Source organism: Psammomys obesus, unplaced genomic scaffold (genome assembly GCF_907164565.1).
Source record: "Psammomys obesus unplaced genomic scaffold, mPsaObe1.curated_primary_1811, whole genome shotgun sequence".
Classification (NCBI taxonomy): Eukaryota; Metazoa; Chordata; class Mammalia; order Rodentia; family Muridae; genus Psammomys; species Psammomys obesus.
This window is the reverse complement of record NW_026596088.1, coordinates 8874074-8898479: the sequence shown is the minus strand read 5'-3', so window position 1 is coordinate 8898479 and position 24406 is coordinate 8874074. Positions and strand designations below refer to the sequence as shown.

The 24406-nt window shown below is 50.6% G+C and overlaps 1 protein-coding gene across 1 annotated transcript in view; it reads right to left on the bottom strand.

Moving 5' to 3' along the window:
• Positions 1–21974, bottom strand: part of Tmc7 (transmembrane channel like 7) — a 45916-nt gene extending 23942 nt beyond the window's left edge. Inside the window, exons 1-3 of the mRNA XM_055627548.1 lie at positions 21789–21974; positions 6562–6805; positions 3950–4098 (exon numbers count right to left, since the gene is read on the bottom strand). Of these exons, the coding sequence (XP_055483523.1) occupies positions 3950–4098; positions 6562–6805; positions 21789–21852 (457 nt within the window). The 5' untranslated portion in view covers positions 21853–21974. The remainder of the gene's footprint in view (positions 1–3949; positions 4099–6561; positions 6806–21788) is intronic.
• Between the last annotated feature and the right edge of the window lie 2432 nt (positions 21975–24406).

The following is a 24406-nucleotide window of genomic DNA, read 5'->3' as shown; positions in this document are numbered from 1 at the left end:
TGCGTCTGCCTCCCGAGTGCTGGGATCAATTGTCCATGCATCTATCTTTACGTGGAATGAGACTTAGTTGTTGCAGACTTGTGCAAAAAGATGGTGTCTGGTGCTATACATCTTCAGCTGTGTTCTTTCTCAAGATTGCCGTAGGTACCTTTAGCACTTAACATTTCTAACATAAAATGTTTAGAATCCGTGTATGGATTTTCACACACAGAGAGAGCAGCCTCTGACTGAATTACATAAAATATGCTAATGAATGAGAAATGACATTCCCTCTTTCTAATACTGAATCTCCTGATCCATGAACATGCTATTCTTTGATGTCTCTCGGTAAGATTTTATACCCACCTTTCCTTTCCCTCCCATTCTTCCTCTTTTTCTTTCTTTCTGTACTGGCCAGTTTTGTGGCAACTTGACACAAGCTAGAGTCAGCAGAAAGGAAAGAGCTTCCACTGAGAAAATGACTCCATGAGATCCAGCTTTAAGGCTTCCCTCCCCAAGTTAATGATCAATGGGGTCTGGTCTTGGGTTCTATAAGAAAGCAGGCTGAGCAAGTCAAGGGAACCAAGGAAGCAAGCAGCACCCTACATGGCTTCTGCTTCAGCTCCTGCCTCCAGGTTCCTCCCTGTTTGACTTCCTGTCCTGATTTCCTTCAATAAAGAACAGCGATACGGAAGTGAAAGCCAAATAAACCCTTTTCTTCCCAACTTGCTTTTCGGTCATGCTGTTTCATCACAGCAGTAGAAACCCTAAGACACTCTCTTTTCTTTTTCTTTCTCTTTTCTTGGAGACAGGGTCTCACTATGTAGCCCTGGCTGGCTGTGAACTCTATATAGATCAAGCTGGCCTGGAACTCAGAGATCCACCTGCCACTGCCTCCTGCATGCTGAGATGACCACACCTATCAGTCTTGGATTTGGGAGACAGTTTTCCTATGTAATTTAGACGAGCCTTGAATTTAACAGGTATCTCTGGCTATTCCGGAATTTATGATCCTCCTGCCTCCATCTCCCAAGTTCGGGGGTTACAGACATGTGCCAACACTCCTGGCTTCCGTACAATTTTAACGGTTTTCTATGCCTGAGCATCACACATATTTTTCCTTAGATAAACTCCTAGGGGTTTGACTGTTTTAAATCATACTAAAAACATCATTTTGAGAGGCTGGAGAGACGGCTCAGCGGTTAAGAATGTGTGCTAGTATGCAAGAGTTCAATTCTCAGCACCTGCAATACGTAGCTCACAGCTGCTGGTCACCACAGCTGCAGGGTATCCGGCTTCCTACATATACATAGTAACTTTTACTTTTTAAAATGGTGCTAACATGAAAAAAAATACGCTTAGGGCTGGGGCTGTAGCTCAGAAGTGGAGCACTTACCTAGCATGGCAAAGCCCTGGGTTCAATCCCCAGCACCTGCTAAAGGTGAACGGATACAACCAATTTTAAACAGACCTTGTCAAATCAACAGCTAATCTTGCTAAATTCACATACTGAGTCTAACAGCTTGTCTTTTTATTATATGTGTGTATGTGTCTATGTATTCTGTACAAATGATATTTTATGGTTCTTTTCCCTTTCTTCCTCATCCCTGAAGTGCACAGTCAGCTGAGACTTCCAGGGTGCTGCTGAAGAGACTATGATATCAGTTCCTCAACTTTCCATTTCAGGCTTTCCAGCATCTCATTTAATAGGATATTTGCTGTAGATTTTTCATAGATTTTTTTTAAAGGCAGAAGCTCACACTGTCTAGCTCACACTGGCTAAGGATGAGGACTGAGCTATCCGTGCCTTCTGTACCTCTCAGGTCAACCAAATTGTCTTTGTTCATGCGGTAAGTTAGGGGAGTGAAACTCACTCCTACAGAGGAGCAGCCTGGCAGAGAGGGACTGAGTCCCTGAGGACGGTCTGCAGAGCCAGGCACTTGTTCCTTGGGAGTCAAGAACACATGTGCTGACTGGGATGAGTGAGAACACCCACATCGTGCTCTGTCAAACACTCAGTCATGTCACCAGAGGTGATGGCTTCTCTTTCTGCCCCAGGGACATCCAGTCGGCCAAGAAATCCCAGTAGAACAAATGAGGAGAAAAGCAAAGCCGCAATTCCCCTGGGAGAAGAAAGCCTCAAATGCATGCAACAGTTGGTCTCCAGGAGTGTCCTACCCAAGCAGAGAGGAAGCTGGGCACAGCATACTGGCCAGTTTTCCCAGGTTACTGCGGTCTGATTGATACCTAACAGGCAACTCAAGGAGGAAGGTGGGGGCTCACAGTTTGAGGGCCCACAGTCCATCATGGCTCAGAAGGCATGGTAGCAGGAGTGTTAAGGAGGCTGGTCACCTCATCCACAGTCAAAGCAAAAGAGGCAGGAAGTGGGACTCAGCTAAGAAACTTAAAGCCCTACCACCTCCCACCCCCAGTGATCCATTTCCTTCAGTTAGGCCCCGCTTTGAGGCCATCCCAGAGCTGGAGACCAGGTGTTCCAACCAGGAGTCTATGGGGCACCTTTCACATTCAAAATCCACTTGGCCTGTGAAGGTTGACTACCTGTGTTCAAAAAGCCTGGTCCTGCCCTATCCTAGCTGGGTGCACTCAGGCAAGCATCTTAACCTCTCTGTCTGTGGCAGGCAAATGGTGAAGTGTCCATGGGAAAGGCTTTTGTGAGGCTGGGGGTGATGGCACACACTTTTAATACCAGCATTAGGAGGCAGAGGCAGACAGATCTCCCAGTTCAAGGCCAGCCTGCTCTACACAGAGAAAAACAAAGGGGTGGAGATGGGGGTCTTGTAAAGACTAACAGAGATCTCTGTGAATTCAAGGCCAGCCTGGCATACATAGAGAGAAACAAAAGGTGGGGGAATCTTGGGAGGACTAAAGGAGATAATACAAGCGATATGCCAAAAGCATCTAGGGTTATCGTTTAATTTTGCGTGTGTGTGTGTGTGTGTGTGTGTGTGTGTGTGTGTCAGTGGGGATGCGCAGATGCCTGTGGAGGCCAGAGGAGGATTCCCTGGAGCTGGAGTTACAGGCCAGCATGAGTTGTCTGGTGTGGGTGCTGAAACAGAACTCAGGTCCTCTGCAAGAGCAGTTCTGTGCTCTCACCTGCTGCTCTGCCCTGCCTGAAGGTCAGAAGACACCCATCTGGTATTTGTTTGTTTGTGGACAGGATTTCAGTGTGAAGCCCTGAAAGAGATCCACCTGCCCCTGCCTGGATTAAAGTTATGGCCACCACGCCTGGCAGTATGTTTAGAGTAAGAAATAAGATGGTCACTTCCTCCACACTGCCAGGTTCTATACATACTTTACTGAGGGAAAGTTCTGCTTTAGCAGCTGTAAGGCACTGATAATAGATTTTTTTTTTTTTAAACAGCAGAAAATACAGAACGGAAAAGGCATTGCCCTGCCCCTACTCTGTTGTGACCTTTCTAGGTGACAAAGGCACAGGCCCTACTTAAGGCTAAGTGGGTTAAGTTCACACTTGAGACGGTTAATCTTGACTGTCAGCTTGACCGGCTCCAGACCTCAACCAGGAGGCACCTCTGGGCATGTCTGTCAGGGAATTTTACAGGGGGGTTTGACTGGGGTGGGGAGACCCAACCCCAACATGGGCAGCCCCGTGCCACGGGCTGCGATGCTAGACCGAACGAAAAGGAGACAGTGAGGTGAGCACCGGCATGCATTGCTTCGCTGGCCTGAACGCGGATGCCCCGCGACCAGCCGCCTCAAGCTCCCACCATCCTTGCCCTGCCACGGCGCACTGTCTTCTGAAACTGCGAGCCGGAATAAACCCTTCCTCCCTCGGGTTGCTTCTGTGAGGTGAATACAGTATTTATCCTGGAAGGATATCCACCACCTCAGCAGTAAAATCGCCCACGCACGCCACCCCCCACCTCGGCGGCCTGCGGGAAAGCTGCAAGCAGGTGGGCGCGACCGGAAGCCCGCAGCCAACGGGCTCTACCTTCAATGCTGCGGATGTCCTTGCGCCACAGCTCCAGGTGGGTGGTCATCTCCCGAGCTTTCTCTAGGAACCTCTTCCAGGACTTGCTGCTGTACCGTTTCCACTGGTCCCACTCTGATAAGTACTTCATCTGGGTTTCCTGAATGTCCCTGCATCCATCAATCAATCAATCAATCAATCAATAGGCAGGCCATGAGCATGACAATGACAAGGCAGCATAAAGTCTGAGCTCTCAGTTGTAACTTTGGAATACTATTTGGCCATAAGAAGGGATGCAGCACTAGCATGCTCCACTGTGAATGAACACAAAGTGAAGGAAAAGACAGACAGGGAGGTCACATTCCATGCTCCATACAATGTTTAGAATTAGTAACTCTAGGGACAGCAGGTGAGTGGGACTGGGGTGGGGGGGAGGAGGGAAGAGGAACAGAGATGCTTTTCTAATGGGTACAGAGTTTCCAGCTGTGGTGATAAAGCATTTTTGGAAGTAGCTGGTGGGGATGACTGCACAGCATTGCCATCAGGCTCAATGCCCATGAGTTATAAGCTGTCAATCACAATGGGTACTGTGTGCTCAGTACAATGACCCTATGGTGCCATGCCTGACATCCTGCCCGACTCTGCCAGCTGATCAAATTCCCCTATTTCACCTCCAGGACACCCCTTCTTTTGATATCTTCTTTAATTAACACTGAAAGGGTTAGACTAACTTCGTAACCTGTATGTCTTCTAAAGCCTATAGTTTTGAGTTTTAGGTTCAGGTTAAGCTAAAGCCTCTTAGTACCTTTCCAGTGAATGGAAAAATGTGACCCTATCTATGAGGACAGATAGAAAAAAAGGCAAGCAAGCAATGACCTTCACTCAGCAAAAAGAAAAACTCCTGTCTTTAAGATAGCATTTCTTAGCAACAAACCTAGACTTCTTCTGAGTAGCTTTTGACCTCCAGCCAAAAGTCTGTAGCCCCTAATCTTTAAGGATGAGCTAACCACCCCCACCTTCAATTGCAGCTGCATCCACACTTGGCAGGACTGGCCAAGCTTGAACACCTAAGACTAACCAATTATCTTACTTTATAGCTTCCTCATCCAATCCTAAATTGCCAAGACTGCAACTTCAAATCTCCCGCAATTTTTCTTTTAAAAACCTAAAGGCCTTTGTCTCCGGGTGCCACTCTTTGCTGACCGGCAGGGGTGACCCCATTGCGCAATGGTTAATAAACCTCTTGCTTTTGCAACGAGTCTTGGTCTGGGGGAGTTTCTGGGAAGGGCACGATCTTGAACTCCTGAGCTGTGAGACCCCAGGTCTTACAACACCAGCCTCTCCCAATATGCAACAAATACTCATTTTTTGAGTATTTGTTGGTATTACATCCTACCATGTAACTCTGACGAGCCTTGAACTTGCTTTGTTGACCAGGCTGGCCTTGAACTCACAGAGATTCATTCACCTGCCTCTGCCTCCCAAGTGCTGAGATTAAAAGTGTGTACCACCACACCCAGCCTCATGTCACAAGCTCTTTAAAGGTTAAGAATATGTAATAGTTGTTGCTGTGGTCCTCTGTCCCAGGAACACAGCTGATTTCATGACAATCCTGGCATAGCTGTTTCTACCTTGTTCTCCACTCTGTGTTAAGCACAGTTACTGGTACTGAATCTATTCTTAATAGCCACCACTAATCAAAAAGCAACAGTCATAAAAATAGGCACATCTAATATGTACTGCCCTTATCCTGAATGCATTAGACAGACAATTGGATACAGATATTGATAAATATGTGGATAGGATAGACAGCTAGATAGATAGATACAGATTAATTGATGCATGTATACAAACATAGATATAGAAGGATAGATGACTGATGGATATAGATGGATGGATGGGTACAGATTAGTGGATGAATAGATTACAGACGATGATAGATGGATGGACAGATAGATGGATGGACATGACCATGCATGTCTGTAACCCTAACACTTGTGACGCTGGCACAGGGGAGTTCAAGACTGGCCTAGGCTACACAGAAATATCTTGACTTAAAGAGAGAGGGAGGGAGAAGGAGAAGAGGTGTGGAGTGAAGACTCAATGGGCAAAGTGTGTGATGTGCAAGCCTGAGGACCTGATTAGGACCCCCAGGACCCTCCTGTAACCCCAAAACTGGGGGAAATGGAGTGAGTAGATCTTGGGGACTTGGTGGCCGGCCAGAATAGACAACTGCTGACCTCCAGGTTCAGTGAGAGAGCCTGCCCCGTCCCCACCCCCAAAATAAGGTGGAATGACAGAGGAAACACAGAATGTCAACTTCAGGCCCCTACATGGGTGCATGTATGTACATATCTGTGTGCATGTGTACACACACAGAGAATTGGGGGGGGGGGAGAGGAAGAGAGAGAGAAAGAGTCTGTGAATGGCTACATCATCCCACAGAACTGAACTTGGGACTGTTTATTCAAGCAGGAGGTAATGGCTTCTTGAAGGTCACGTGCCCCAGCAGGAATGAGCATTAGGAATGCTCGCTGCAGAATGAACTCTCCGTTCCACACAGGACAAACACACCACACACACCCCTCTCCCAGCCCCTGACTTGGACACTCCCAGGCGGCCGCTGGACAAACCTGAGTCTCCGCTTCTCCGAGATGTTCAGCGCGTACTTGCGGATGGACTGGCTGTTGAGGTTTTCTGCGATTCCTCCATCTAGCTGGGAACTGTAGGAGTCTGTCGGCTTCAGCAGGGTACTGCTCTGCTTGTCCCGGGAGAGGATGTTTGTCCTTCTGCGCGCCACTGACTGATAGCTTGGCAGCTCTTGAAGGAAGTTCACGGGCGGAGGAGAGAAGCAGCTAGAACCCAGAGACATGTTCTCTGGGTGAGAGAAAAACAAAACCAAAATTCACTCCACACAGCTTGGAGAGGCGTTTGTGTCTTGGAGACTAAGTACAAGCCTTACAGACATTCACTCATCTAGACAGAACAGCTGGATTTACCTTGTCTCTTTTACTTGTGCTGGAAATTGAACCCAGGACACCTTAACATATGCTAGGCAAGTGCTCTACCACTAAGCTACATAGCCAGCCCTTTACTTACTTAGAAGGGTTTTGATTATGTTTCTAAGGCTGGCCTTGAATTTACCTTGGCCTCCTGTGTAGCTGAAATTAAAAACCCGTGCACATGCTAATTACACATCTGTGTCAGTCTGCTCTGTTTACATGTGTATGAGCGCTTTCCGTGATTGCCTAAGCGATCACCTCCTTGTCATTCCTGTCATCTAGCAGCCGGCCGAGTAAGAACCAGCCAGGGTCGGCAAGATGGTTTGGAAGGTAAAGGCACTTGCTGCCGACACTGAGGATGTAGTTCGATTTCTGGGTCCACATGACAGAAGGAGAGAACTACCTCCTTGCAAGCCGTCCTCTGACTTCCAGCATGCCTCACAGCATGTACACACACATTCATGCACATATAAATAAACAAACAAACAAATGTAATTTAAAAGAAATCCAGTCGGCGGAACCCACTGACAAGAGCCAAACCCCTGTCTTTGTCCACAGCCACAGAGAACATCCATGTGGGGTGTGGAAAAGAGAAAAGTAAGAGGCCTCTGTGGCTGGGCTGCAGCCGCTGAGATCTTACAGGCTGACATGACCCACAGATGTGACCAAGACAGGGAGGGGAGGACTCTGGGCTAGAGCAACTGTGTTCTGACCACACTTTAACTGGTCTCCCGGAGCAGGGAGCTGTAACTCATGCTGTGATCCTAACTCTCAGGTGACTAAGACGGAGGATCCTGAATCTGAAACCATCCTGGGCTACACAGTGAGACCCTAAGGACAGGCCTGGGTACCATGGGTGTGGTCACAGCATCAAGGGCGCTCACCAGGTTTCAAGGTCTCAGTGAGATGGCACACATACAGTGCCCCTCCCCCAAGATGTTCCAGGAAGTGTAGGAGGGCTGGGGGAGGACAAAGGGCCATCATTCCAGGTCTCTCCATGCAGATTCCCTCAGTTCTGCCCCTCCCTGACAGGCATGCTCAGATACAAGACTTCAGTGTGTCACTGTGGATGACACAGAGACACGCGCCTGAGCCACTTTCCTGCCGACACACCCTGAGGATGTGAGCCAGTCCAGTGACAAGAGCTGCCTCCAGGAACCAGGAGCAAGGGTGCAGCCTTGAGGCCGCTCCTCCCTCTAGGCAGCAACAAAGAACTGTTATTAACCAGGAACAAAGGTCTTTGAATATGGAGCCTGGTGAATATTCAACAAGTGTAGGGGTCAGGGGCCTGTGCGGGATGGGGACTGACGCCTGGCCTGGCCGGATGCTGCTACTGGAACCCACAGCCAGGCCACTCCAAGAAGACATCTATTCTACTCAAGGGACATCTGACACCACAAAACAGGGGCACCTGCCACGCCTTGAGCTCCAGGGAGTACTCATTCTAGGCTTGGATGTTAGAAGTACAGGAAGCTACCTAGGCCTAGCAGGGGATACACACAGTCAGGAGGCTGAGGCAGGAGGATTGCTGCAAGTATAAGGCCAGCCTGGGTTACACAAGATCCAGACTCAACCGGATTTGGAATCAACTAGGAGACAGTCAAGTTGAGGATGAAGATTCGCTGTCATGGGCTGGCTCAGCAGGTGAAAGAGCTTGTGGTGCAAGCCTGAGGACTTGAGTTCGATCCCCGTAACTCACAGTAGGAGAGACTGAGTCTTCAAGAACGTTCTCTGACCTCCGCAGGCATGGTGGCACATGTGTGCGTGCGTGAGCGTGCGTGTGCGTGCACACATACACTAAATTTTAAAAAAGAAAGCGCTCACCACCACGGGGAGGTAAAGGAGCTTGCCCGGTGCTTCTAAGCACTGGAACTGGGGGCCTAACATACAATCAAATCCCCCAAGTCCTGCCTCCCCTATGAAATAGGCTGTGGATTTGAAATGACCTTGTAAACGCTAAAATTCCACACAGATAAAGTAGATAATGGCTGAATGTTCTTCCAACCATGCTGTGTTCAGGCTCTTCTCTTTACCCACTCCAGGGAAATCTCCCATCTTTAAGTAAAACACACAACAAGTGCCCTCATTCCCAAGCCCTACCTGTTATGTTGTGCAGGCAATTCAACTGGCCCTCCCTCAGGGAGCTTCAGGGTCCTGACAACGTCCTATGTCAGTACCTGTGTCCTATGACATCATCTGGGCCAGGTACATAGTGACCTGTCGGCCACGCCCCCTCCTCTTGCTCTCTTGCTCTTCCCTTCTCTTGCTTTCTCTCTCCTCTCTCTATTGGGGCGTCCCCTCCATCCCTCTCCCTCTCCCTCCATCTCTATCCAATAAACCTCACTGGACTTAAGAATGGTTGTGTGCATGGCATTTTTATCTAAATACTAACACTACCCCCTTGTGCTTTCATACAGGGCTGTGCTGCTTTCAAACCGCCACCTCTGACCTACTTCTCACACTAACCTGCGCAAGTAGACACAGAAGGTTTCGGTGCCCTGGCTTTTCAACGGGGAAACTGAGGCCCAGAGAGACGATGACTTGCCCAAGGCTCGGCATCTAGGCAGTCTCAGTTCTGGCGTCTTCAAAGGCCACTCGCTGCACCTCTCCGAGCCTCGGGCAAGCTCGTCCTTAGAAGGTGTGAACATCAGGTGTTCCTCTGACTTAGTCCTCCCATCAGCATGGCCGCTTAGGTCAGCGTGGGGGCTGCTTAGTCGTCGTTTGCAGGTTTCCAACATCAGGGTGACTGTCTACGAATACCTAGAATCTCTTGGGGTCAGGGCTGCAGCATTTGGGCTGTTACGTAGGCGGAAGGGTAAGGTGATGACAGGTGCCATGGGTCAGAGCTGGGGGAGCTACCATTGTCTCTTTCAGAACTGGGACTGAACCCAGGGCCTCTTGCATGCTGGTCAGATGCCCTCCTGTCGGCCACATTGTAAACCCTTTTTACTCTGTACTGTGACCTGGTCTCACTAAGTTCTCCAGAGTGGCCTTGAACTCAGATCCTCTTCCTTCAGCCTCCTCAGTAGCTGGGATGACAGCCTGCACCATCAGGCTCAGCTCAAGGTTGAGTGAGTCTACAGCAGTGTCTAACCCCTAGAAGGCTCTCCGCTTGAAGAATGAATGAATGACTGAGTGAGTGAGTGAATGAATGAACAAATGGCAGGACAGAAGCAAGGACATGTGGAGGACACCCTTTCGGTCCTGGCAGCTATTTCTACAGGCCACGCAAACCTAACGAAAAATATACTCTCTCCCAGGAGACTGGCCCAGCATGATCTAAACGGCACCAAGGGCCCTGCTGCTCCCACAGCATGCCTGCCAAGAGCAGCTTCGGCCATATATGGTGCTGCGCTCACTTAGGGCTTTGCTTTCTACCCTCAGGTTTGTGGAACTCTGGGTAAGAAGGGACCTTGTGGGTCATGAAGAATCTACCAGTTACTGTGGGGATTACAATAGTGTCCTCTTTTCCCACATGGAACACGGTCCAAAATGCTAATGGATGCCTGAAACAAAGACCATTATGGAACTCTCTCTATGCTACACACACACACACACACACACACACACACACACACAATGTTGCTGGGAATGAACTCAGAGCCTTGAGCATGTTAGGCAAGTACTCTATCACTGAGCTACAATGCCCGCTCTGTCTTTTCCATCAAAACTAAACACTTATCATACACTGTGCGTGGCCATAGCTTTTGCAGTTGCTTTTTATTTGTATGTGGGGGAGCAGGGGTTGCCTTGCACCTGCATGCAGATGTCTGAAGAGGCCAGCAGAGGGGATCAGATTCCCTGGGGCTGGAACTGCAGGCAGGTGGGAGCTGCCTGATGTGGCTGCTGGGAACTGAACTACCCTCTGCAAGGTCAGTGCTTGCTCTTAACCGCTGGAGCCATCGCTCCAGCCCCATCATGGATTTCTTAGAGAGGGGACACATTCTCTCACCCTAGCAAGCTCAGCACACAGAGTTCTTGTCCTTTTTTTCCCTAAGCCAAACTTGCCCTTTTTTTCACACAGGAAGCATTTGGGATTCTCTTTGGCATGCATGGCTTGCGGGTGCCCCTCTTGTGGAGCAACAGGGACTTAAATGAGAAGGCTCCGCTGGGGCCACGGATACCGGTAGGTGTTGTATGCAGCATGAACACACAGGCAATTTGTGCCAAACGAAGCAGAAGCCATGTGATTCCATCGCTCTACTTGAAATGTGTAACTATTCCAGGAACTGCTAATATTTTGGATCGTATTTGACCACAGGTTCCTAAAAACAAACAACCAAACCTCAGATAATGGCGCTGGGGCCATGATTCGCTTGGCAGTGAGCCAGGTTAGGATTCTGGAGAGGATGAAGGTTTGCTCTCTGAGATGAGACTCCTCCCACTTCTCCAACCCCCACAACTCCTAAGTGCCCACTCTATGACGTCCCCATCCTTAATCTAGGCCGTTTAATATGTGTTGTCTCTGTGCTCTCTCAGGAACCCCATCTCTCTCCAGCACCATGAGTCCTCAGGGTCTACACTGGGCTTGGTACAGGGCAGTGTCCGATAAATACCGGATGGATAGATGGATGGATGGATGGATGGATGGATGGATGGATGGATGGATGAATAAACTGGGAGTAGATGAATCCAGTGCTGAGAACACAGTGTTCAATTCTCTACCAGGCTTTTGATCAAAGCCCATAATTAACACCCCAGAAAGTAAGATGCAAAAAAAAAAAAAAAAAAACCAGGGTAAAGGTAAGCATGAAACATTACTCTTTTCTATATGAATAAAAATTTTTACAATTGAAATAAAATTTATTGTTGTTTTTCAGAATGTTTCTCTACGTAGCCCAGGCTAACCTGGAACTCAGTGTGGCCCAGAGTGAGTCAAGATCCCTTAGCCTCAGCCTCCTTAGGCCTCAGATACAGGAATGAGCCATCATTCCCTGCTCCACACAGAAAACCTTTGGGGGGGGGGGGTTACAGAAGACACTGACTCTACTTGATGTCCTTCGTCTGGTTCTTCCCAGACTTGTTTCTGCAGCGCACTTTAGACTGTCAGGAACACAATTCCTTGTTCTCAGACAATCTGTGATAACAAAACCTGGGGGACACTGGCTACAGGGTCTGATAACACTGATTCCTGGACACTCCCTGTGGTTTGATGTCGCTGTTATTCTGGAAGCTAACCAGAGGTAGGACGCCTGATAAATACACATACTTACAAACTACAAAGGCTTTTATCTAGAAGTTTCTAGAATTCAGAGTCTCTACTCTAAAAGTTGCCGCAAGATGCCCATCAAGTGCTCAAAAACATAGGTGTGTAAAGGGGCCATCGAGATGGCTCAACAGGTACAGCGCTCGCCACCAGATCTGATGACCTCACTTCAACCCCTTGGCCCTACTTGGTTGAAGGAGAAAGGCAACCCCTGACTTCCACACATGGGTTGTGACACATCTCGGTCCACAGACAAACAAAAATGCAATAATTAAAAAGACCTTCTTAAGCTCTACTGCTTCCCCCAACGACCCCCATCCTCCCACCCATGCACTCAGCCACCCCTCCATCTACTCCCTCAGCCACTCCAACACATCCGATGAGCAATGACCACAGGCCAAACAGCTCTTTAAGACACGCACCTGAATACAACACACCATACCCCTGCCATTTCGAAACTTAGGTTCTATTTCGAAAAGTCAGACCTTAAAAAAGTCATAACATATTTCAGGTGGTGATTCTGTGAAGAAAAATAAGTTGGGGGTGGGAGGTGGGGAGGTCTTAGGGGATGGGGTGTAATTTCAAACAGAGTGGTCAAGGACAGCACCCTGAGGGGGTGACATTGGAGGAAAGCCAGGAAAATGGGGAGAAACGGCTATGCAGACATCCTGGGAAGATTATCAAAGAGGAAAAGAGCAAGCGCAAAGGCCCCGAGGCAGTCAGAGCTCGGCTGGTTTGAGAAACGGTGTGATGGAAGAGTCAACAGGGAGGACATTAGGTAATGGGGGTGGGGAACAAGCCAGGCCACATGGGCCCTTTAGTATCATGGAAGACATTTGCTTTGGTCTGAAAAAGTGGGAGCCGTGAGGGGCTTGTGGCAGAGGAATGCTGCTCTGACTAGGTTAGGCAGGGATTCACTATGGCGACCACTGTCTCCACAGGGCAGCATGGCTGTGGCCCAAGCTGGGCACACGTCCCACAAGGAAGGGGTAGTTCTGGTTGTTTTTGGCCAACCCGACATAAACCTAGACATATATGAGAAGAATCTTTTTTTTCTTCTTAGATTTATTTATGTGTATAAGTTTTTTGTTTGTGTGTGTATCTACACACGATGTGGATGCCTGGTGCCCTCAGAGAAAGAGGGAATCTCCAACAGACTGGCCTGTAGGCAAGTGTGTGGGGCATCTTCTTAATTAATAAATGATGTGGGATGGCCCAGCTCATTGTAATTTAGGACCACCCCTGGGCAAGTGACGGTGGTCCTGGGATAAGAAAGCAGGCTGAACAAACCACAGGGAACAAGCCATGCTCCTCCATGGCCTCTGCTTCAGTGCCTGCCTCCAGGTTCCTGCCTTGAGTTCCTGCCCTGACCTCACTCAGGGATGGATTGTTACCTGGAACTGTAAGCTGAAATTAACCCTTTCCTCCCCAAGCTGCTTTTGTTCACAGTCCTCAACAACAGAAAACCAAGACAGGGGGAGAAGTTCTGTATCTGGGATCATGAAGCAACTGAGGTGTGACTGAAGAAATGCAACTTCCACTTGGTCACATGTCCCAAAGCTACTCGTGGCTGGTGTTATATGGGGATATTGTGGGAGAGCCTTGTTCCCGAGGAGCCCAGAGCCTGGGGAAGAGTGGAGAAGAGTGCCCTACAGATGCCTAGATGCAGGTTAGCAGGATCAACCTGAGTCACATCAGCTGGTAACAGACCCAGGTCAGGAGCCTGGCTGCCCTGGGCCCCACATTTTGTAAGCAGATGAACAAACTGCCCTCAGGGGTCAGGTGACTAACTCGACAATCAGAGCCGCCACCAGGCCAAGTGCCTGGATTACCTAGCTGTCGGGACAGACAGAGAGTCGGGTGTGCCTGGGGAGGTGGCAATGCACACAGGACACAGCCCTGCCTCCTTGGCTACCTGCCACCATGCTGAAGCCCAGCTCCTCCTCTTACCTGGGTGGGCAAGCGTCCTGACCACCCTGTGCTTCGGCCTTCCCACCTACGGCGGTACAGCTGTCCTGAGAACTAGTCGGCTCCCATATGAAAAGGGTTTAGACAAGCGCTGGAGAGTAAACCGAGTGCTCCCAAGGCTCTGCTGCCCACATAGCAGGGAAGAGTCCCAAGTGGAAGCCACAGCTGTGTCTTCCACTTCTACACAGCTTCAAAAAGTCCAAAGCCAGAGGCAGAGGGATTAAGAGTTTGAAGTCAGTCTGGGTGAGGCCCTTTGTCAAAATAAATATAAACAAACGGGACTACAGAGATGGCTCTGCCGGTAAAGTGCTTGCCTTGCAAGCACAGGGACCTGAGTTCAATCCCCAGAACCCACATGGAAAAGCCGGGCATAGCGGCATGTGTTTACAATCCCAGCACTGGGGAAGTAGAAGCAAGCCGGTCCCTGGAGACAGCCTTTAGCCTCCTTGCTTTGCTACTTGGCGAGAACTAATCCAGTGAGAAACCCTGCGTAAAATAATGAAAAATGATGGTGCCTGAGAAATGTTACCCAAGGTTGTCTTCTGACCTCCATGTGCACCTGCAGAAATGCGTGTGTGCATGCGTGCGCACACACGAACACACAAAAATACATAAATGAATGCATGCATGAATGAATGATTAATGTAAGTGATTTCCAGTGTTACTGGATGAAATGGCGGCGACCTCTGGGGAGCATGAGCTCACACCACCATTACGGAAAACTTTTGCACTGGATCCCCTTGAGTCTCACGGTGGCTGGATCACCCAGGGCGTCTTCTGCAGCTAAGGTAAGAACTCTGCCCAGGAGTGAGCAAGTGCTCACTGAGGGGAACCCTCAGCAGAGCATCCTCTCTCCACACCTTCACCATGGCGGTGACCTGGCGCCTAACAAACATCCGCCACGTGGACACATGGAAACGTGACCCTGGGACTCTCTCTACTCCTATGGCCCACATGTGCTGCTCTGGTTTTCATCACCGATTTGTCACAGAACACCCAGAGCAGCTGGCTTTTCACAGGTGGGTTGATTTCACAGGCAGCTGTGGTAATTCATGGTGACAGACGGGCTCAACTGGGCTGAGTGTCCTGGGACTGCCCTGGGAGGCAGGTAGAGTACAGCACTACCTAAAAGTGCATTGTGTAGCTCCTTATGCAGCAGAGATGGTGGGTCTTATCTAGGCCGGATGCACCTGCCTTGGGATGGTGTCTGGGGCCCTCTCAGTCCAGACACTCTCTCACAGACATGGCCACAGGCCAATCTGATATGCACAGTCCCTCAGCTGGGGTTGGTTCCTTCTTCCCAGGTGATCCGGGTTGTGTCACATTGACAATAAAAACAAACCAGGACAAACCCTTACATCACTGAGCTTCTGAATAAACTTGGGGAAAGTTCCATTACAGACTCCACACACAAATGCAGACCCTGGGCCTGTGGAGTTTGCATGGACAGGCTCCGGCTTGCCTGGCCTGGGCCATCCCTGCTCCTCTAAGACCTACAGAGGCCTCTTCACGTATCCCAACGGCTGTCCACTGTCATGGGCAGCCCAGGGGGGGGGGGGGTCCTTTAGAGCCTCAGGAACCTCAAAAGCCCAAGGGCAGCAGGGGGCTAATGTACACCACAGAAGAGACTCAAAACCAGTCAGGAGTGAAGCAGAGTTAGCAAGTCTACTGACTGCAAAGAGGCTTGAAGAGAGTCCAGTGCAGGCCAGAAGAGTGCTGCGGAGCTCAGTAGACAACTTTCAGGAGGCCTCTCCTTCTACCATGTTGACGCCAGAGATCAAACCCAATTCACCAGGCTTGGCTGACAAGCACCTTTGCTCACTGAGCCACCTGCCCTGGTTTGCCTTCTGAGACAAGGTTTCATGCATCCCAGGCTAGCATCGAATTAGCTGAAAATGACCTTGAACTCCTGATCCTCCTGTGCTTACCCATCACTGTTTCCTAACTGGCTCTCCTGCCCTCTGCCCCTCCAGTCCCCTCTCTAAAGGTGTCTTTCACTTGCATTGCCAGCAAAGGCCTCGAGACATACTTTAATATCCTCCTGCCTCAGCTCAGAGCCACTTCAGAGGCCCTGCCCCATCTGGTCTTGGACTGACACCCACACACCTTGTATTATTTCTTTCTTAGCACTTAGACTCCCTTGGATGTTTCTCCATCCTTCTCTCCACTGCTTACTCCCCTGACCCGGAGCTCTGTGGCCTGTCTCTTGCAAGCTGGCTTCCCAGGGGCCAGTCCAAGGGCCTGACTAGAGCTGGCCCATCTCCCTCCTTCTACTTCTGGGAGGGTACCCTAAGTGCACAGCCCAGTTTGACTGGGTGGTCCTAGACCCAAACAATCCTCCTCAGGAGACAGCAGCAGGCTTGCAACGAAGTCATACCCCTACAAAGCCATTTCCCCCTTTTATCCCTCCAAAGTTTTCACTTCCTGAAAAAACAAAGAAAGCCACCTCTAATCTGGGTTCCCAGTCACTGGGCAGAGCTGGGCTCCTCCAGACAGAGGGGCAGAAATAGCTCAAGGGAACCAGTCCCCAAGAGAACCCATCCTGACTGAAATAGACTCAAGTGATCTCTAGCCTAGTCCAGAACATTCCACCCCCCACCCTCCTCAGACACCTAGAAGGGAGGAGGGTCACTCACCCGATGAAGGGCTCAGCGAATAAAGGGAGACAGAAATACTATACAGGTCAATGGCTATGTGTCTTCCTATTTATTGTGGTAGGGTAGGCTTGACACAAATAGAAGCAAAGAATAGTCTTAAGTCCATGCAAATGCCTGGTGGTGTACCTGCAGAGGTCCAGGCCCAATGGGCCTGTCACCCACCTCATGCTATTAGAGTTACAAAGACCAAACAAAAATACCCACAATGCTGTCAGGGCTCGGGACAATATCCCAAAATACGCTTCAAAACCCCATGTCCCAGCTCCTATGCAACACACTCAAAACGTCTCTTGCCCAAGGGCAGTCATAAAAACCAGAGTCCTTTGTCCCCAAGACAGGAAACTTGACTTTAATCTCCCCAGCCTGTCGAGGAGGCTGGAAGGAATTCTCCACCTTTGCTTGACAGGTGCTGATGGGAATCTCAAGGGGGAAGCTGCTTGGCGATTCCTGAGAAGCGGAGTGCCCTGCCTGGCCTCTTAGCACTGCTCACACAGCCTTGCTGTGCCCTCACAGCAAGCTGTGCACAGGAAGGCCTGAGCAACCCCGTTCCCAGGGGCCCAGGGACTGAGTGCATACGCCAGGGGATGGGTGCACTCACAAAATGTGACCCACAGACAACGGAGCATCAGTCAGCCGTGAAAAGGGGTGGAGCACTGTTTCATGTGACCAAGGATGAACTCTGATGATGATGATATGCTGAGGAAGCCACTAAGCAATCAAATCAGGGTCTAGAGAAGAGATCCATAGACAAAGGATATAATCGACCTGGCTGAGGGGGGAAAGGGACGGCTGCTGAATAGGGTGGAGTCTCCTTGGGGTGATGGCGATGTGCTGGAGCCAGTCAGACCTAGTCAGACCACCTTCTGGTGCATGAGAAACTAGTAAAAATCGGTGCTATGAAGGGTTTACTAATTACACAAAGAATTTAACTGAAGGAGCACGGCCTCCAGTACGACTGGAGATTAGCAGTTCTCTAGTCAGGTTGGCTAGAAACTGTAGAAAGAAAAGGTTTGTTCCATAATTGAAGTTTCGGGTCGCAGAGAAAGTTTCTGCTGAAGGTGGTGCACCGGGATTGATTCCCGTTAACAAAAGGAGTCAGCCCAGACTTACAGGCAGCCGTTAGGCCCCGCCCACTTCGAAGAACACGCCCCTGAGGGGCCGCTCAAGGAGCAGAGCAGGTTTGCAGTTAAGTCCGCAGTTAAGTCCCCCGAGCCAGCGAGCGCTTTTCAGGGGAAGCACAGTCCTGCCAGGCGGACAAGACGGCCCTGAGTAACAAGCATTCGAAACGAACACTGGCCACTAAGAAGGAATATTAAGAACGAATCCTGACAACATCGCTGCCTTGTCAATCTCCCATCTGCCCGAGCGGCCAGACTTGCAGTCTCCTGTGTCTGTTTAAATTGTTCAGTGTGTGACCTGGGACCAGAATGAAAGGGATCAAAGGATGACAGCGTATGGGAAAAAGCAGAAGCCTGCTGTGTGAAAGTCGGTAAAATCTTCGTTTGGGCGGGAATGGTGTGAATTTTCATTAAGGAGCCGTCTCCTTAATCCGCTGAGTGCGGGAATGGATTCTCACTGGGGTGGCAGTTGGGGCATGCAGACTAGGTTCTCACTGGTGTCACACAGAAGAGCTCGTGGTCGAAGTGGCTTGGCAAGACGGCCCTTCTGGAAAAGGGTGTACCAGGCTCACATTCACAGAAAGTTCACGCCGTTTTTATTCTAACACAGAGAGTAATTCTGTGTCCCTGGACCAATCCCTCATCCCACCCCATGTCTGGGGTTGGACCTCAAACTCTTTCATGATTGCCTAGTTTTAAAGGAACCCACGCAGAGGAAATGAAGGAGGGTAGGGGCCAGTTAAAGTCTGATAACACTGCTGGGCATGATGCAGCATGCCTTTGATCCCAGCACCTGGAAGGCAGGTCTCTGTGGGTTCAAGGCTGGTCTGGTTTACAGAGTGAGTTCCAGGGCAGCGCCTGTCTCAAGCAAACAAACAAACGTAAACAAAAAATAAAACTTGACAACACCGTAGGGCCTTTGCATAAACAAGTTTTTGCCAGCTGGAGGGGGATGAAAACCTTCTCATAAATGTTTCTGAATGGGAGCGATAAAAAGATTTTCATTCGTTGTTAAAAAGAAAAGTTTTACAGTGCTTGAGAGAAACGACTAACATTAAATATTTCTCGGGGGGGGGGGGGGGGGGGGGGGGAGAAGGGGAGGAAGGGAGGAAGGGAAGAGGGTGGGAGGGAAAGTTTGGAAATGAGGCGAGAGGGAGTGAATTGGTTCCACTGGGACCTGGTGAGAGACTGGGAGAGGTGTGGCTGTGACTGCAGGGAAGGCCTGGTGGTTCTCCCACAGGCTGGACAGGGCTGTGGGCCATACTCCTGTCAGAATCTCCACCTTATAAACGTGGAGATGAAGCCTCAAAATGGAGGCAATTTGCCTAAGTCCTGCTTGGACAAGCAAAGGGAAGGTTTGAGCCAAGTGTCTTTATCCCCAAATCCCTGCTCTTAAAAAAACGGTAACCCTTGGGCTAAAAGGAAGACTCGGGGGTTACATGCCTGCTTGGCATTTGTGAGGCTCTGAGTTCGATCCCAGCTGCACATACACAATAAAAGAGGAGTCAGTCATGCATGCAAAAACACACCTGACATCCCAGCAATCAGGGGGCCTGGGCAGGAAGATCAGGAGTTCACGCTCAGCCTGAGCTACAGAGTCAGTTCCAGGCCAGCCTGAGCTGTATAACAATTTGAAACAAAACAAAAAAACAGATTAAGCCAGGGGAAGGAAGAATCCATCCTCCTCAGGGGAGGCCAGGGAGCTCAAGAACACAGAGTCCAGCATGGAGGAGGGACACAGTCAACTCAACAGGGGGCTTCTGGGAAGGAAGAGAAGAGATATTTGTATTCCATGAGGAAGGTCACGATCCCCAGGGTGGAGGGCCAGAGGCTGGAAGGAAGGAACAAAGCAGGAACCCCGGTGGAGAGGGAGATCCATGCAAATGCTATCACAAGTGTGTGCCAGGCACTGGTGAGCCACTGAGGCCATCTTCCAGGAGCCCAGCGGCACAAGGAAGCAAAGCCATAAATACCTACAGTTAATGTTTCTTAGCACTGACCCCACAATGGCCTCCTGAGAGAGGGCCGTGCTCCCAACATCTGGGTGTGCTCACATCAAAGCCCATCAATCACCCTGAACACGGCAAGGCGACCACATGTCCCACGAGCTGCTGGAGAAACTATGAATGTACTTCAAGAGTAGACCACAGGACACTATAGCTTTCCAGCCCGCTCTCTTGCAATCATCCGCTCTGGGGAGGGCACAGGCCAGGTTTTAGGCAAGCCGGAACAGCCCTGAGGAGGTCCAGGCAGAGAGGAAGAGGCCCCTGGCAGCAGAGGAAGGTCATCACACATGATCAGGCCATGGTGGGAAGAACCCCCAGCCCCCGTCAAAGGTGCAGGGGATGGCAAAGCCCCTTGACTACAACCTTTCTGTAAGAGATTCAGGGGCAGAGACCCCCTGAGGGTTGGTTCACTCCTGACTGTGCCCTCACACCGGACTATTGCTTGTCTACACCTCACGCTGCTAGACTGGGAAATCAGCAAACAGCGTCTGCCCGGGGGCAGGTAGTATGGACCCGCATCCCAGGACGCTGCAAGACAGGTCAGATCATTCGTTGAAGGCCAGCCTGGGCAACACAGGGAGACAACGTCTCCAAATTTAAAAAGCAAACAAAACCAGAGGTAGCGAGGCGCACCTGCTTACTTCCAGCAAGAGCAGGCAGAGGCAGGAGTCCAAGGCCAGCATGCAAAAAACAACTTTAAAAAGAAAAGACAAGGCTGGAAAATGCAGTTCAGAGACCTTTGTCTTGCATGTGTTCAGTCCCTAGGATCAATCCCCAGCGTTTCAAAACAAACAAAAACTTGCAGCTCTCCAAGGGGGTTCAGCCACAGAAGCGCAAGAATTGCTTAGAGTGGCCCTTCAGCTCTCAGCAAAGAGCCAAGGGGAGACTGGGAACGGTGGGGGGGGGGGGGTGCTGGAGGAAGAGGAAGATCAATGGACGCCAACCAGACGCCCTTTGGCTGTCACAGTGCTGGGATGGGATCCTGGGACCTCGTGCAGGGCTGGAAACTTAACTGGGGCAAGCCCCCGCCCTTCACTGGGACAGTCCAGGCCTCCGGCTGCTAATGGAGGGCTGAAATAAGCTGACATCAGCAATGCTAGGACTGAGCGAGGAAAAGCTATCACAGAGTCTCGCCTGAGTTTTCTGATTCCAGACCATTGTCCCCAGACTGGGTCTTTCTTCTCCATATGGCAGAGCCCAATGGCCTGCATCTAAAACCTTGCCGGGGCACTGAGCTTTGCCCTCGGTAGATACAATCTCACACTGAAACTCAGCCTGCAGACAACATTGTGAGGTCTGGCTCAGAGCAGAAACAAAATAAATACAAACTACAAGGAAGCCTGCCTGAGGGGGTTGGCAGCTCCACTCTATCTGCTGGGGCGTTGCCTTTACACATGTCTGTAAAATCTCAGGGAGCTGTATAACTGACTGTATATTCAACACACCTAGGAAGAAAATCTTCCCATGTTCAGGAGGCTGCCAGGGACTGCTGTGTCGCTACGATCGGGGCTGTGCTGGGCATTTCTTAATATTTCACCGTTTTTCAGCCAATCCGAGGCTCAGGGAGGGCAAGCCACTTGGCAAAACTCACACAGCAATAAAGATAAGAGACAGAAAGGCTGCCAAGCAGGTCTCAAGGGACTATCTCGGGGCAGGGGGCTTGAGGCCAGCCTTGGGGCGGGCAGGTTGTCACAGTCTCTCCGCGGAACAGACACCACGGGGGTCTAGAGGCCGGCCTGGGTCCGAGAATCACCGCGTGGAAAGGGGGGACTGCCTTCCCAGCTCGGCAGGCAGGGCGAGAGGAGCCTCCTCCAACCTCGGGCAAGTCCGCTGCAGCGGTGCCCTGCGGAGGACCAGGGCGGCCACCCCGCCTCCCCGCACGCCTCGTCCCGCCGCGACCTACCTGGGTGTACCGCCCGCGGCCGGCTGAACCCGCGGCCCGTGTCGCCCGCGTTGCCCTCGCTCATCACACGGCTCGGCGAGGACCCTCCAGCCGCCTGGACCCGCGGCCCCGCCTCTTCGGGTTCCGGATGACGTCACAGAGGCGGGCGGGGCCGTTCCCACGGGCGCGGGGTGGGGAGCAGCTACCTCCGGGCGCCTCTCCCTCTTCTTACTGGGTCTCCTTTCTCCTCTCCCCTTTCCTCCGGTCCCAATGTCTCCTCCCTCCTGCTTGCCGCCTCCCCTCCCCGCCTCTGAGACCCAGGCTGGCCGCGAACAGCTTAATCGCCTGCCTCCACCTCCCGACGGCTTGGATTACAAGTTCCACTGTTGTGAACTGTCATTTGGTAGCAAGGACACGGAAGGTGTCGAAGGTTGCCATTTGCCGAACCATGCCGTTTTAACCCGCTCGCGTGGTTACTAGGGGAAGGGCAAGTGGGGGAGGATTTGCTACCTAGGTTCATCTTAGAAATGTACTCATCTCACCAACACCCCATACCTATATTCATGTACAGCTGAAACACAAAATTAAAAGTAATGAGCGGGGCCGGCGAGGTGACTCAGCAGGTAAAGGCGCTTGCTGCAAGCCTAACGGCCTGAGTTCTAGCCTCAGAATCCACACGGTGGAAGGAGAGGACAGGCGCGCACACAGACACAAAAGAAATACAAATAGATGAAATTCGGGAAATAGTCTTTTTAAAAAGAAAGCAGGGCTTGAGAGATGGTTCGTTAAGAACACTTTCTGCTCTTCCAGAAGATCGGGGTTCAATTCCCAGCAGACACAACCACCCTGAACTCCAGCTCCGGGGGATCTGATGTCTTCTGATCTGCACGGGCATTTGCACTCAATTGGCGTATGTTCACAGAAACACGCGTAAGTAAAAACTATTTTAAAAAGAGCGTGGGCAGATGTCTGTGAATTTGAGCTAGCCTGGTCTATAATAGCAAGTTCCAGGCCAGCCAAGGAGGAGGAGGAAGAGAAGGGAGAGGGGATGGGAACAGTTGCTGTCCCAGCTTCTCAGGAGGCTGAGGTGGGAAGATTTCTTGAGCCCAAGAACTCAAAAGGCCAGCCTGGGCAACGCAGGAACCTTATCAAAGAAAGAAGAATGGGGGGGGGGGGGGGGGGGGGGGGCAGGGCAGGTGGCAACAAGGCGGAACAAGAAGGTCTATTTTGAGAATTACTAAAAGGCCCAGCCGCCAGCTGGCACTGGAGACCTTGAGCAGTGGCAGCGAAGGCAGTCAAGCAGGATCACCATGTCTGTCTGAAGGTCACCCGGCTTCCCTCCCTGCGCCCTTGGCAGCCCCGGCACACCCTCCGTATTTCTTACGACCAGCCTTCTCCCTCCCTTGCCAGTTAGATGGCGTCTGGTGACCTCTGGTTGTTTACATGGTTTCTGTCCTCGTAGTGTTTCTGTCCTGCTGGATGATTAATACAGGATATTGACATTGCTTTAAAACAAACAAAAACATTACCAGGCACCGGTGACGCAGGCTTGAAACCCCCCAGAACTCTAGAGACAGAGGCAGGACTACCAGGAGTTCAAGTCCAGCCTGGGCTACATAGCAAGACAGGTCTCCGAACAAATAAGAAAACTGAACTACCAGGGCTCTGGTGTGCATCAGCTCATTGGTGTATAAACTGCAGCCCCATCCCCAGGGCCTGAGCCTTTCCTCCTCAAACCGAAATGTGTTTCCTACTGTCTTTCTTCATAACTTTCTTTCTCTTTTACTTTTTGTTATTTTCAGTTGATTTTGCTCTCTAATTTATGGTATGAATGTTTTGTCTGCATGTATGTCGGTACATCATGTGTGTGCCTGGCCCCCATGGAAGCCAGAAGAGGGTATCAGATCCCCTGGAAATGGGGTTGCAGACAACTCCATGTGGGTCCTGGGAACCCAAACCGGGTTCTCTGGAAGAGCAGCATTAGTTCCTTTTCTAACACTGTGATAAAGTACCACAACCAAAGCAACTTAGAGAAGAAAGAGTTTATTTGGGGTGTGCGGTCTCAGAGGGTTGAGTCCATGACGGCAGGGTGGAGGTTGCAGGCGGAGGGCGGCTGGAGCAGCAGCCGAACGCTCTCATCGCCAGCTGCAAGCAGGAGGCAGAGGGGGCTTGCGCCAAATGGCCTAAGTCTTTTGAAACCTCAAAGCCTGCTCCCAGCAACACACCCGCTCCAGCAGGACCACACTTCCTAATCCTTCCCAAACTGTCCCACCACCGGGGACCAAGGATTCAGACCTGTGAGCCTGTGGGAGCCATTCTCACTCAAACCACCGCACTGTGAGAAAGTCGGGGTCAGGCTTACTGACTCAGCCATTTCAGAGTTTAGGGTTACTTGGGGGAGCTTAATGCATGTCATCAGGACCTGCTGTGTGTCCGTCTCCTCAGACTTTCTCTCCTCCAGTGTGCTTCCAAGTAGCTCTCAAAACTGCTCTTTATAGGGAAGTAAGATCCCCCTGCCTGGACACCACAAAATCTTGGTGAGTGCTGCATGATTTAAGGGTACCACTTGACCTTCTATGAACTTCTTTTTCACAACTCTGCCTTTCAGTGGCATGAGATTCAGTTAGGCTGGATGACCA